Source organism: Pan troglodytes, chromosome 15 (genome assembly GCF_028858775.2).
Source record: "Pan troglodytes isolate AG18354 chromosome 15, NHGRI_mPanTro3-v2.0_pri, whole genome shotgun sequence".
NCBI lineage: Eukaryota > Metazoa > Chordata > Mammalia > Primates > Hominidae > Pan > Pan troglodytes.
The window spans coordinates 88,681,542-88,695,258 of record NC_072413.2 but is presented as its reverse complement, the minus strand read 5'-3'; the positions used below and the strand labels follow the sequence as shown (position 1 = coordinate 88,695,258).

Below are 13,717 nucleotides of genomic sequence, written 5' to 3'. Positions count from 1 at the left end.
ATTCCAGAGTGTGACAGGTGGGGTGGCATTTGAAGTACATGAACCTTTTAAGTGTTCAAACATCTTAGTGAATCTTATTTTCTTTTCTTGTCATAAACTGGTATGATTACCATCGTAAAAGAAAAATTTTTAATTATGAGCCTTGCAGTAGTGCTTAGCACAATGTGATGATATAAATATTTATTGACTGACTGAATGAATGACTAATACAAAATAGATTCATGGCTATGCTTTTCCTCGTTTATGTTCCCAGACAATAGCCAGGCAGCTGGCAGAGATCTTGTTGCGGGGTATGTGTGAGCAGAGCTACTGGAACCCTCTGGAGGATCCACCGTGCCAGTCACCTCTGGACGATCCTCTCCGCAAAGGAGCAAACACAAAAACCTACACTCTCACTCGGAGAGCCCGTGTCTACTCAGGAGAGAAGTATGAAAGTTGATGTCCTCACTTGTAGGTTATGGGTTGGGAGGGAAACTTGGGAAAATTCAAGGATGATGAGAAGTACAAGAGTAGATTTTTTCCTTAAAAGAAAATCAAATGAACAAGTGTCATTTTCCAGTTTAGTAGAGATTCCTCATTACTTTTCGTAACTTCAGCAAATATCTGTGCACTAGCAGGGACATTTTAAGTAGGAGAATGCTCTCATCTCAGTGCTTGGTGCCATTTGCAGCCATCACTATTGGTTTTTGGAATTTTCTTTCCATTTATTATAAGACCTCAGCATCAGACAGCAATCAGAAATAAAGCTATCTGTAAGCCATCTAACATCTAACATCGATCTCACCCATCTAACATTTCTTTTCTTCAGCAATTCCTTGATCCTTTTGTTTAAAATCTTGTTCTAAATGGAACTAGATATAAGAAGGAGAATCTAATATTTGCAAGTGATTGGAAGGTGATGTGTCTTTAGAACTTCTTTATCTTTTTTAAGTTTTAAATTTGAGACTTGATCACCTTGGAGGATAATGGGCCAGAGAATCACTATAGTCTTAGCATGAGCCTTCCCCAGGCCAGGGGAAGCCAGACAGAGGAGGGAGAGACAAGGAGAAGGGCTGGGAGGCTGGAATGGTTGTTGACTCATTCTCAATGCCTCCCATTCAAGTCTTGAATTCCCATATTTGCCTGCTCTTTTAAATTTTTTTTATTTTTTATTTTTTTGAGATGGAGTCAGGCTCTTTTGTCCATGCTGGAGTGCAGTGGCGCAATCTGCAACCTCTGCCTTCCAGGTTCAAGCGATTCTCCTGCCTCAGCCTCCCAAGTAGCTGAGATTACAGGCACATACCACCACACCTAGCTAATTTTTTTTTTTTTTTTTTTTTTTTTTTTTTTGAGACAGAGCCTCTCTCTGTCACCAGGCTGGAGTGCAATGGCGTGATCTCGGCTCACTGCAACCTCCACCTCCTGGGTTCAAGTGATTCCCCTGCCTCAGCCTCCCAAGTAGCTGGGACTACAGGTGCGTGCCACCATGCCTGGCTAATTTTTTGTATTTTAGTAGAGACGGGGTTTTACCATGTTGGCCAGTATGGTCTCGATCTCCTGACCTCGTGATCCACCTGCCTTGTCCTCCCAAAGTGCTGGGATTACAGGTGTGAGCCACCACGCTGGGACAATTTTTGTATTTTTAGTAGAGACAGGGTTTCACTATGTTGGCCAGGCTGGTCTTGAATTCCTGACCTCAGGTGATCTGCCCACTTTGGCCTCCCAAAGTGTTGGCATTACAGGCATGAGCCACCACTCTGGCCTTTGCCTGTTCTTGTAAGGACAAGACATGATGGCTTTTCAGAATCTCTGTGTGAAGGAAAGGGGAACACACATGAATAAATATTGAAGACCTTTTCCATGTTTTCAAATTAGAAAAACAGCTGAGAGGATGAGGTGGCTGCTTCTGAAGTCCCAGAGAAAGCACTAATAGAGATGGCGTGACTACACGCTTTCTCCATCTGAAGATCAAGATTTCAAACATCTGAAAATGATTGTTGTACTTTCAGAGGAGTCGGCATTTCTTCAAGGTTGCCACCTCTTAATAATCCTCTTAAGTTGACGCTTGCATTTCTCTCTCTTGTCACCTTCTTGTTCAAGTTTGTGTTTCTTACATGGATTCAGATGAGTTAGCATATTCTTAGGTTTTTCCCTCGGCTTATCTTAATTTAGTTTTCATCCCCCTTTTCTACAGCCTTGTTGAACCATGAGTTTGCTTAATTCACAATATGTGTTTACTCTTTAGTCCTTATCTGGATTCATAGAACATCTGTTCTAGCAATTTTCAATGCTCTTATTTTTAAAATGCTGACCCCTCATTGTGAAGCAGGTTTGGGGTTCATTTTTAAGTGATATTTATATCATAAAAATAGACTCTAAAGTTTTCCCCTGCTTTAAATGCTTCTTAGTAACCAAGGTGCCAGGTGCATTAAGGACCTCCATTCTCACCCTCTTCCCCCAGTCCGCTTTGACACATGGCCAGAGCTCTGTGTCTCTTTGGGTGCCATCCAGTACGGCCTCACCCCTTGAAGGCAGAGAAGCTCACAGTGCTGGCCATTTCTCCATTTCCTGAACCACTCAGATTTTGTCACTTTTCTAATGTCAGTTTTCCCATGTGTACAAGGAGAATTACAGAAGCAAAATACAGCTCCAGAAAATGCAGTCATTAAAGGGAGCATTCCCGTAGTAGCACTGGCTACTGAGTCACAAGTTTCAGTTCACATGGATACACGTGATCAGCTTTTAAAAAAACTGTTTTATTGAAACATAATTCACATATTATACAATTCATCCATTGAAGGTGTGCAATTCAGTGGCTTTTAATATACTTGCCTAGTTGTGCATCCATCGCCATGATTGGAACATTTTTATTACCCCCAAAATGAACCCAGCACCTCTTAGCTGTCACCTTCCTGTCTCCCAAGCCCTTGCATTTCCATATGAATTTTAGCTTGTCCATTTTTGAAAAAAAAAAAAAAAAACAGGCAGCTGGGATTTTAATAGGAATTGCATTGAATTTGTAGATCAATTTGAGGAATAGTTCCATATTAAAAATATTAAGTCTTCTGATCCATGAACATGAGATATCTTTCCATCTATTTAGGTTGTCTTTAATTTCTTTCAACAATGATTTGTATTTTTCAGGATATAAAGCTTGTATTTCTTTTGTTACGCTTATTCCTAAATGTGTGTGCGCACGCAAATGTGCATTATTCTTTTTGATGCTATTATAGAGTTGTTTTCTTAATTTCATTTTTGGATTGCTCACTGCAAGTATATGGAAATACAACAGATTTTGTAAATTGATCTTGTGTACTGTAACCTTGCTGAATTTGTTTATTGGTCCCAATAGTTTTTTTGGATTCCTTAGGATTTTCTATATCAAGATTGTGTCATCTATTAATACTAATATAGATGGTTTTACTTTTTCCTTTCTAACCTAGATGCATTTTATTTTATTTTCTTCCTTAATTGTCCTGGCTAGAACTTCCAGTACAATGTTAAATAGAAGTGGCAAGCATGGACATCCTTGTCTCATTCCTGATCTCAGGCGGGGGAAATTATCTAGTCTTTCACAGAGTATGGTGTTCGCTGTGGGCTTTTATAGATGCCCTTCATCAGGTTAAGTAAAGGGCTTCCTATTTCTAGTTTGTTATTTTTATTATTAATGGGTGTTGAATTTTGTCAACTGCTTTTTCTGCATCAATTGAAATGATAATGTGGGTTTTGTCCTTTATTCTAATGCTGTGGTGTATCACATTAATTGATTTTCACACATTAAGCCAACCTGCATCCCTGTCCAAGTCATGGTATATACTCCTTTTTATTATTGCTGGGTTCTATTTGCTGATATTTTGTTAAAGATTTTTACATCTATATTTATAAAAGATACTATTCTGCAGTTTTCTTATGATGTCTTTGTCTGGTTTTGGTATTAGAGTAATATTGGCCTCATAAAATGAGTTGGAGACTATTCCCTCCTCTTCTTTCTGAAAGAGTTTGTGGAGAATTGGTATTAATCCTTTAAATGTTTGGTAGACTTCACCAGTGAAGCCACCTGGACCTAGGCTTTCTTTGTAGGAAGTTTTTTTTGTTTTTTTAAAAATACTAATTCAATCTCTTTACTTATTTTAGGTCTATTTGTATTTTCTATTTCTTCTTGAATCAGTTTGAATAGTTTGCATCTTTCTAGAAATGTGTCTGCTTCATGTAAATTACCTAAGTTGCTTCCGTACAGTTGTTCATAGCATTCCTTTATAATTTTTTTGTATTTCTACAGGGTTGGTTGTCATGTTCTCTCATTTCTCATTTTAGTAATTTAAGTCATTTTTCTCTTTTTTAGAGTCAGTCTAACTAAAAGTTTTGTCAATTTTGTTGATCTTTTTGAGGAACCAACTTTGGGTTTTGACTTTTTTCTATTGCGATTCTGTTCTCTGTTTCATCGATTTCCACATGAATCCTATGCCTTCATTTATCACCATCAGTTTTTAGCTTTGTAATTTTGTGGGTTCAGAGCTCTACTTCTTAGAATATTAGTAAAGAGGAACAGCTGTGGGAGTTATTCTTGTTTGGAGGTTCCCTTCTTACCAAGGCTGGACTCTGACCCATTCACATTGGCAGAAAGCACATTCTCACCATTCAGTTATGCCGGTTTGGAGGTGGGAAAGGGAATCCGTAGATAATGTGCAAACCTCATTTTGGCTAACAGTCTCCTTCTCCACAGTCTCTTATGAGAAGTATAATAAGTGTCAAGCAAAATTTAGATGGCAGAGATCCTTCTAGCTCCAGAAAACCACAAGGACCATTCAGAAGAGTTGGTTGTAATGGAACATAACTGAAAAACAATCCCTGCCAGGAAGCTGCACCCCAGGTCAAAGAGACCTGAACGTGAAATGCATACAGGATGCTCACTCTGCCCATCTTGAATTTGAAAGGAAATACAATGTAGAAAATCCTGGATGGAATGAGAAGAGGGATCACCTGTCATAGGCTTCCTTGCTTTCTTTCCTTCTGGGTGGTTTCTGTGAAGAATTGTATCAGCTTTAGTTTACTTATTTTTTAGAGTAAGCTTTTTTGGATACACGCCATACATAGAGAAAAATAAATCAAAAGTATGAAACTTGATGAACTTCCACCAAGTTCATCAACATATCCATGTAAGTAGCATTTGGTCAGGAAAGGACACTACTGGAGCCCTACACGCCCTCCCGTGGCCTCTCCCAGTCACCACCCCCATCCAGGGCAGCACTCTCCTGACTTCTGTCACAATAATTAGTCTGGCCCCTTTTTGAAATTTATATACATGGAATCATACGATATGCACTCTCTAATGTTTAACTTCTTTTGTCTAACTTTATATTTGAACTATTCACCCATATTTCTTCATGTAGCAGTGTTTTTCATTGCTGCGAGGTATTTCATTTTATGACTGTCCTCCAATATATTGACCCATTCTGCTTGTGTTGTGAGTTTGAGTTGTTTCCCATTTGGGGCTAATAGGAACAGTGCTTCTGTGAAGAGTCTTGTACGTGTTTCTTTTTGCCCCCTGCATCTACATGTTTCTTAATGTGTATATATATGTGTGTGTGTGTTTCAGTCAGTCAGGCATACTTTTTTTCATTGTATTTCTTGAGGTAGCTTCGACAATTAAATGCGCATTAGACTAGATAGTTAACACAAAGTAAAGCAGAAGATTAAAAACAGCTATTGTGGATACTGGTTAATATTGGATAATACTGCCAAGAAGCAGATGATGAAAAGATTCATTGAATGCTAGTGAGTGCCAGGCACTGTCTAAACTCCTTTGTAGGTCTCGGCGGAAAAGGTAATTATCATGGAATACTGAGTGTAGATCTGAACCTCCTGGTTTCCAGTTTTTGGTAAGGATGGGAATGCTGTTTAAAATGTAAAATGGAGGGGTCTTGGCCGGGGAGGGCAGAACATCCCGAGCCAGGCACTGGCCAGGCCCTTGCGTGGATACAATAAATCCTCAAGAGCTTACAAAAATAAATAAATAAAATAAAATGGAAAGCAGAGGGATGTTGAAGGGTCAGGATGACTTCTTGATGGCCGAACCAAAGCTGTGTAAACGACAGCGACACCATTGGCTGCCTGTCATCTCCTTGCTCTGGTGTACACAGCCCACCTTGGAGTTGTGGAGAGGCCCGTCCTCTCAGCAGGAATATGGAAGCACTTGTGCAAGGTGATGTTCTTTGTGGGATTCACCTGACCCACTCAGCAGAGTGTAGCCCAGTGGACCTGCACTGGGCTGCGTGAGGGACCCTTCTTTCTTTGTCATGGGGAGATTTTTGACCTATATGAATTGACACAAAAGGGAAGCAGGGTGAGGCCTCGATAGTCCTTACATCAGACTAGCTGATCCCAAATAATCAAGATGCACTCTTAATTTTCAATTTAAGTCCTATTCCTTTTTTGGTACCCATTTATCCACATAAACCTGGGATCGACAGTAGATTCTGCCTTGGCATGTTTGCAGACAGTGTGACGTGGGGTCGGGGTGGGACTTCAGCCATTCTTGGCCTCCATGCCTCAGCTCTTACCTGGCTGGCTGTGGTTCAGAGGCTGTGTTTCTCCAGGAATTTCCTGGTAGTATCTCAGCCAGACATATTAAAATTATAAAGGAACCATTACTAGACCTTAGAGTTGATGTTGTCATTATTTACAAATCAACTTTCTCGTGTGTTGGCAGTGTTCAAGGCCCTCCCTGCACCTAAATATAGAATTTTAGGGGATGCCGGTGACCTTTAGACCTCAACTTGTCATTAGTTATATAATGGCTAACGATGACAGAAGAGATGAAATGCAGTTGGGTAAAGTTGGATTAATTCTTTTGTATGATTGTGTCTACCATTAAGGTAAAGTTTCTACCTTTCGGAGGAAATTTTTAAGAAAAAGCTATTATGTGGGAGCCCTGGCAAGATGATGATTACTACTTATACCTGAGAATTCTCACCCTTGTTCCCTATGTCTTCTGTAGAATCAGAAAATGAGTTGGTAAATTCATCCAAAGTAAGAAAATGGGCAGTTTGCCTAAAGGTCACCCAGTGAGTTGGTGGCATGGCTGGGACGAGGACGCACCCTCCCATTCTCAGCGCAGCAGCTGCCCCACTGCTGCCTCCTTTGCCAGCCTGCCAGCTCTTGGGAGCTTGTCCTCATGCCTGCTGAGCCCTGTTTTCTTCTTGTCCCCCTTGGTCCCCCACCTTCCCCTTCACGCAACTTCCTCTGGATCTAGGGCCCCAGTTTTCCCACTCTTCAAGGCTGAGGCCTGGGTACCCCAGTATCTCCCCCTGAGGCTCGTGGGCCCCAAAGAGGAGAAGGCCACAAAAGGAAGGCCCCAACAGTTTTCACCCATTCACCCTGAGCTCCATCCATGCTTCCCTGAGCAAACAAGAGGGAAGGAATTGGCCGGAAATGGGTCTAGAGAATTCATAATGATTGAGAGGGAGCCTCCTAATGTGTAGTTGTTTAGGTATGTCTCTTAAAACTACGTTTTCTCCCCCTGCTCCTGCTGGCCTTGGGAGCTTTGCAGTGCTCCTGAGTACCCACCTTGCCTGCCACAAATAGGGAGGGTAGAGGAAGTGGAGCTGGATTCGGTTAATGTGCCACTTGTTAGCAACTATGGTAAAAATAACACAAACTAGCATTGAAGCAGGCTGTATGGCTCAAACAATTTGGAGATTAGCCATGGACTGAATTGACTGCTGTTAAGTCACAATTAGCATAGGCTGTCTGTCTTTTCAATTGGTCTGGATAATGCAGAACCGGCTAGCCATGAAAAAAAAATGATTCATGTTACTGCTTTATTTGCAAGGTCCTAGTTGCATGTAACCACAAGCCAGGATATCAGGAAATGATTGTGCGGCACGAGTGTGCATGTACATGCACACGCACACACACACACACAACAAAAACAACAACATACTGAGGTGGTTGTTTGGGAGACACTTAATTCAGAGCCTTTAGGCTCTATTCCAGAATCTAAGGGGAAAGAAGTGTCCCATCTGAAAAACCCAGATCATCTCAAGCTGACTTCTGAAGCAAGTCACTGCACATCCCCGAATCTTGCTCCTCATTCTCAGGCCAGCCTTTTCATAAAATTTTAGCCTCAGAAGAACGATAGAAACCATCCTGCAGGTGGCTTCCTTACCTCCGGCGGTGTCAGCATTGTAACGAGAATACCAGGCGCTGTATTCCTTCTGTCTTGCTCTTTATCATCCTAAGATGCAGTACAAAAATTGCCAGCACTTCAAAGAAAACAAATGTTTATAATTATGTGGAAATCCTTTTTTTTTTTTTTTTTTTTGCCTTTTATTGGGGGTGTGGGGAAATCCCTTCAATTACATGATTGTAATATTATCCCTGGGAAGACATAAACTTAGTTGTTTTTAGTCATCTTCAAGATATCTAGGAGTTTTTTTTTAAACCAAGTTCATTTTTATTTATTGCACTCTCTTCATCCATTTCATGAAAAAATATTGAGTTTGACCCAATTGGTGATAACATTCACAATTCTGCTCAAAGGATTCTAGAGCTTTAGAACAGGAGAAAAAATGCTGCAATTGCTCACAACACAGAAAATAGGCTATAGAGAATACAGATTGGGGTCCTGCTGAGTTTTTATTATTCTCTGATCCTGAGCAACATTGAGCTTAAAAAGCTCTTTCTTTTAATCCAAGATTTAGGAGTTCAGCCAAATTCCATAAAATAGATTAATAAGAGCTCTTGCATGCTACCCCATAATAAAACTTATGTGTCTAAATAAGATAGTTCACTAAATTCTTACAGTATTAGAGAAATTATTCAAACTCTAAAATTGCTTCTAATCTCTTATTTCATCTAAACGACAGTATAAGATATGCCAGTTAGCAGGTAAGAGGTAAGAAGAGTACTGTTTAGTGAAATGCCTGCAATTTATACCTCTCTAATAGGTTTAGGAGAAAGCTTGTATTATTTAGATAATGTCAATTTATTGAAATCTAAAATTCTGCCTCTGTAATATGTACATATGTTATTTGGGCTTTTAACTTGGTTTTTACAGCTTTACTTTACCCTTCTGCCTACCACCACTAAAATGCATAGCTAAAATGTATGAATTCCATAGATTACCATGGAAATAGGCAAATTAATTCAAGTGTCCAAATTATACAGTATTTTTCATGGGTATTATATAAAATTCTGGAAGCTTTTAGTGTTCAGTTCTGCTTGTATTTGTATATTTTGAAACTGCCGTATATCAAAGTCAGTTTTCTTTCAACTGCAGCATTTTTTGTCCTCAAGAAAATACAGAAGAAGCCCTGTTGTTATTGCTGATTAGTGAATCAATGGTAAGTGGAATGTGTTTTTACATCGTTCTTTCCCCTGGCCCTGTAGACCCTTTTTTGATATAGCCATTCTGCCAGTATCATGACTCTTTTTCTTAAGAGAAAATACTTTCTAGAGGGTATACCTGGATGGGAAAAAACAGTAGAGGTTTAAAAAGAGGGTTGTTTCTTAATTCCTGAACCAGCTAGCAATGTCCCTTGGTTAGCCTGGAGCTTGGAGCTTCTCTATCTTCTATCTTGAAGCAGGTATCTTAGTTCATTCATTCATCCACCCAGTATTGGCTGAACATTATTGCAGTTGTATCTAGGTAAACCACAGCTAAAATGACCACCGGAGGAACCTTAAAAGGAGAAAGAGGCCCCCAAAGGGTGACCTTTATAAGCCTCTCATTTTGCCCTGGAGTGGGCGAGAATTTTGGGATAAGTCATTTGTTGGATCTATAAAGCTCTGGTCTTCACAGCAGGAGCTTGATGAAACTCTCATCCTCCTGCCCTTGTTGTCTCTTCCAGCTCCTGGCTTTGCCAGACACTGTAAAGTCCCAGGCCATGAGAGCTCACTTCTGTTCCCTGTCACTGCTATTGTGAGGGAGTTTTTGCCAGACCCTCTGATTCCTTTGAAACATTTTCTTAGTATTTGGCCAGAATATAGAATTTTAGGTCTATTTCACCACTCATCATTTATTGGGTTTCTGCCCTGTGTATCTATCACTAGGTGCTGTGGCCCTGGCTTAAAACCTTCAGGATCATGTGTGTAGTAATAGTGAATTCCTCAGCAGAAAAGTGATGTGTACTGAGCACCTGAGCAGAAGGGGTGGGCTCCTGGAATCAAAAGATCTTGAGGGCTCACGTCCCCTTCCCTCATTTTACACATGAGGAACCTGAGGCCTAGAGCAGGCGGAATGCGTGCATCACGCAGTGGTCTCCTGTTCCTGCTAGGAGATTGTACTGCCCCCTCCCCATAGTTGTCAGCGCTTATCGCCAACCCCCGGGGCAGCCCAGGGGAGAGAAGGGAATCATAACTAAAGCAAGAGAAGGTATTTCCCTTCTTGCCCTCCCCACACATACTGTTTAATGGGAGGTATAAAATGGACTCAGGTGAGTATAGACATGGGGTCTGAGCATAATAACGTACATGCGCGGAGAGAAGGAGGGTTCAGAAGAGGCCAGAACTCATGAGAGGGCAGCTTTCTTGCCTTTGATTAAAACTTTGAATGGCCCACCGATGTTTACAAGAGCAAGTCTGCTCGAGTTACCACCTCTTTTGATCTGGAGGCTCTTTGGTGTCATTGGGCTTACTTCCTCTCAAGGAAGCAGGTTGCCCGATAGTCAGCTGGTAACTTAGGGTGGCGTCATTTACATTCTCTACTTGCCTTGGTGCAATCAGGGAAGCACATAGGTGAGCAGGCTGGCACTTGGTGGCATTCAAGTGAACGAGTCTCCCCAGGCTTCCCCACCGGGTCATCCATGGAGCCAGCTCATCTTGGCCTCCTGGTCATCATTCCCTCATCCCAAGTTGGGTCCTTGGCAGGTAGTTCCCTTTGGGCAAACTTGGTTGGTTATGGTGTAAAAGTTCTGAAAGCATGGTGACTGTACATTTTAGATTACCTGGACAATTCCGATTGAAAACATTATGTTCCACTGTCAGATGATGTGTTCTAGTCTGCAATTTGGAAAACATGGCCACCTCTCTAAAATGCTTGCACTAAGTGGAGATGTCTTTGGAATGATATCTCCAACTCTCCTGCTACTTAATTGAAGTGATAGAAACTAATAATACTCAAACATTGAGATCCCTTTGAGACAGTCAGATTTGGCTCTATGGTATGTAATTGCCAGAAAAATCTCTTCAGGGGATGTTGAAATCCAGTGATGTCATCAGTGGATATGAAGGACGAGGTTTCTAACCAAAATGATTATGTTCTCCCTGTAAATCATTTCAGAAAATGTAGGTAGAAATCTAAATGAAATTGCCTTTGGAAGCCTTTTTTCCATATCCTTTGACTTCTCGATTGTTTAGTTTTTAGACAGAAAATGAATGTGCTCAATTTCAAAACCAAAATGAAAATTGCTGTGTTTTTTGGATGTCAGAAAATTGTGTTCTTTGTTGGTTCTGACTTTAATTCAGAAGCATGAATTTGTCCGTCGCTTCTCCACCTACAAGGTATCATTTAGAATTGTGCTGTTTTCTAACTACAAATCAAATTAGTTTCCCCTAGGAGAACGGGATTATAAGAACTTGATGTGCAGAACTACCACTGAGGCAATATTCTGGGATATTTATTATTTGTGGGTCTGTTTGAGGTTCTATATTGTACCTTTTTAATCAAAAGATACTGGTACTTTCTCTAAAAATGAAAAGAATGCATTTGGTATAACTTGAAAGTCTCTCATAAATAGTATGTTTATTTTGTTCTCTTCCAGGCATTGGTCTCAGTATGGAACATATATAGCAAATAAATAAAATGAGACCATTTGCAACAGGCCCTGTTTCCTTCAGAGCTGCTTTTTTTGGGCTCAAGAGGGACTCCTAACAAGAAAAACTTAGAATGAAATCTTCAAAAGCAGGCTTGTTTCCGTAAGAGATGACTCACTTTGTAGGAAGTGGCCTGTCTTATATATTCTTATTTGTCTTTGACATTTAACAGCAAGGAGTTTTAAAGTGAGTAAGTACTGATGGGTGGCTAAAAATAAATGCCTTGGACTCACACACAAAGAAAATGCATTTTGTCTCATTAGTGAGAGGGAAGGTGTGTGTGTGGCCTTTCTGAATGTCAGGGGGAAGATCAACGTCAGCCTGCTGGGACAAGTGACCCCGGAACCTCATGTACCACTTTCACAGGAAAGACTGGGGGGGCCTTTCTCTGCTCCTACAGACAGATGGATCTGCAGACTTCTGTTAATTAGCAGAGGGAAAAAGGCAGGCGAAATCTAACTTTGTTGATTCTGAACTTCCTATTAGGGAAAAGAGGAAAATGAGCTAGCTGTTGAGTCTCAGACGTGTGATATATTTGGAGGAATCTGTAGAGAAATTAAATTTTAGAAGTAATGGAAACAAGTTGCTGTAAAGAGCATTTGATTTCTGGATAGATGAGATTAATAAGTTTGAATGTGCCTGATGTATTTCTGTGCTAAGCATAGAAAATTGACGGTGTTCTCTTGAGTCCTCTGTGTTAATATCTTTTAAAGTAAAAATCTGCTTTCTTCTTGTTTTCTCTTATATATCTGTGTTGTGCTTCCTTAAACAAGATTGAACTCGTCTTTGTGTTCTGTTCCAGTGAAGATGTCATATAGGGATTTGAATGTTGCTTGGTGATAGAGGAAAAGTAAGATATATCTCTGTAGGACTCATGGAACTTGATGACACAATTGGGTGTTGGGAAATGCAGGGCTGGGAATTTTCTCCCACTCTTTAATGCAGAGCAGAAGCAGGATTCACGAGTGAGGTGCAGCAGGGCCTCACTTGATGGATGATTCGGCTGCTCTAGAGCGCAGCTGCGTCTTCCATGTGGCTGGCTATGAACTCGAGGCCAGGGAAAACTTTGTATCGGCTGCCGAGGCTTCCTCCAGATGCCTGTCGACAGGTACAGGTGCCCTCTAGGTTCACACTTCCAGGACTTCAGTGTTTGGATCATCCCATATATCATGTTCTGCGGTGCCCAGGGGATTTTGAATAAATAACCCAAGATGACAGGCCTCTGCTCATTCCTACCCTTGTCTCCATTCCCTTCGCAAATTGGTAGGGGCAGGAGGGCCTAGGTGGACTCCCCGCCATGCAGCACTAGGTTCTCTCTCCATCTGCTTCTCTATTCCATGTTTTTTCAGGCCAACCGGGACGCTGTGCTGAGCAGGATACCCGAACACAAGAGTGACCGCCTCATCAGTCTGCAGAGTGCATCTGTGGTCTATGACTTACTCACCATTGCTCTTGGAAGAAGAGGCCAGTATGAGATGCTGTCAGAGGTACAGCTGCTGAGTCTGGTTGACATTCAGGTGGTGGGTGGCAGTTGCACGGTGACCCCAGGGAAGCGCTGTGAGACCTGGTCCTGGGCCCCCCTCTATTAGTGGCAGCCATGTGATCTTGGGCCAGTCACTTAACTTTGGTTTTCTCCCCTGTAGAATGGGCCTTGGGCTAAATGATTAGGTGGTGGAATTGATCTAGTCTTTTACCATGAGAGTTCCATAACCCACCGGGCTGTGAGTTTGTGTGTGAGGGAAGGCAAACATTTCTCAAGCAGTTTCTCTTTCAGTTAATTTCCACCAACTGAAAATCTCCCATCTGTGATATTAATTTCCTCATAGAACAGGTTTCCTTTAAAGTATCAATGTGTACAGTGAAATCGCCAGTGGCCTGACAATTTCAGGCACAGCGTGTTATGTTAGCTGGTATAGACCGTTTC

At 41.2% G+C, this 13,717-nt stretch overlaps 1 protein-coding gene across 4 annotated transcripts in view; it reads left to right on the top strand.

The window, feature by feature from the left end:
* Positions 1 to 13,717, top strand: part of TTC7B (tetratricopeptide repeat domain 7B) — a 275,124-nt gene that overhangs the window by 126,028 nt on the left and 135,379 nt on the right. For all 4 annotated transcript variants that reach the window (XM_024348858.3, XM_024348856.3, XM_024348857.3 and 1 more), the window contains 3 exons: positions 254 to 426; positions 9,260 to 9,323; positions 13,143 to 13,280. In XM_024348858.3, the coding sequence (XP_024204626.1) occupies positions 254 to 426; positions 9,260 to 9,323; positions 13,143 to 13,280 (375 nt within the window). The remainder of the gene's footprint in view (positions 1 to 253; positions 427 to 9,259; positions 9,324 to 13,142; positions 13,281 to 13,717) is intronic.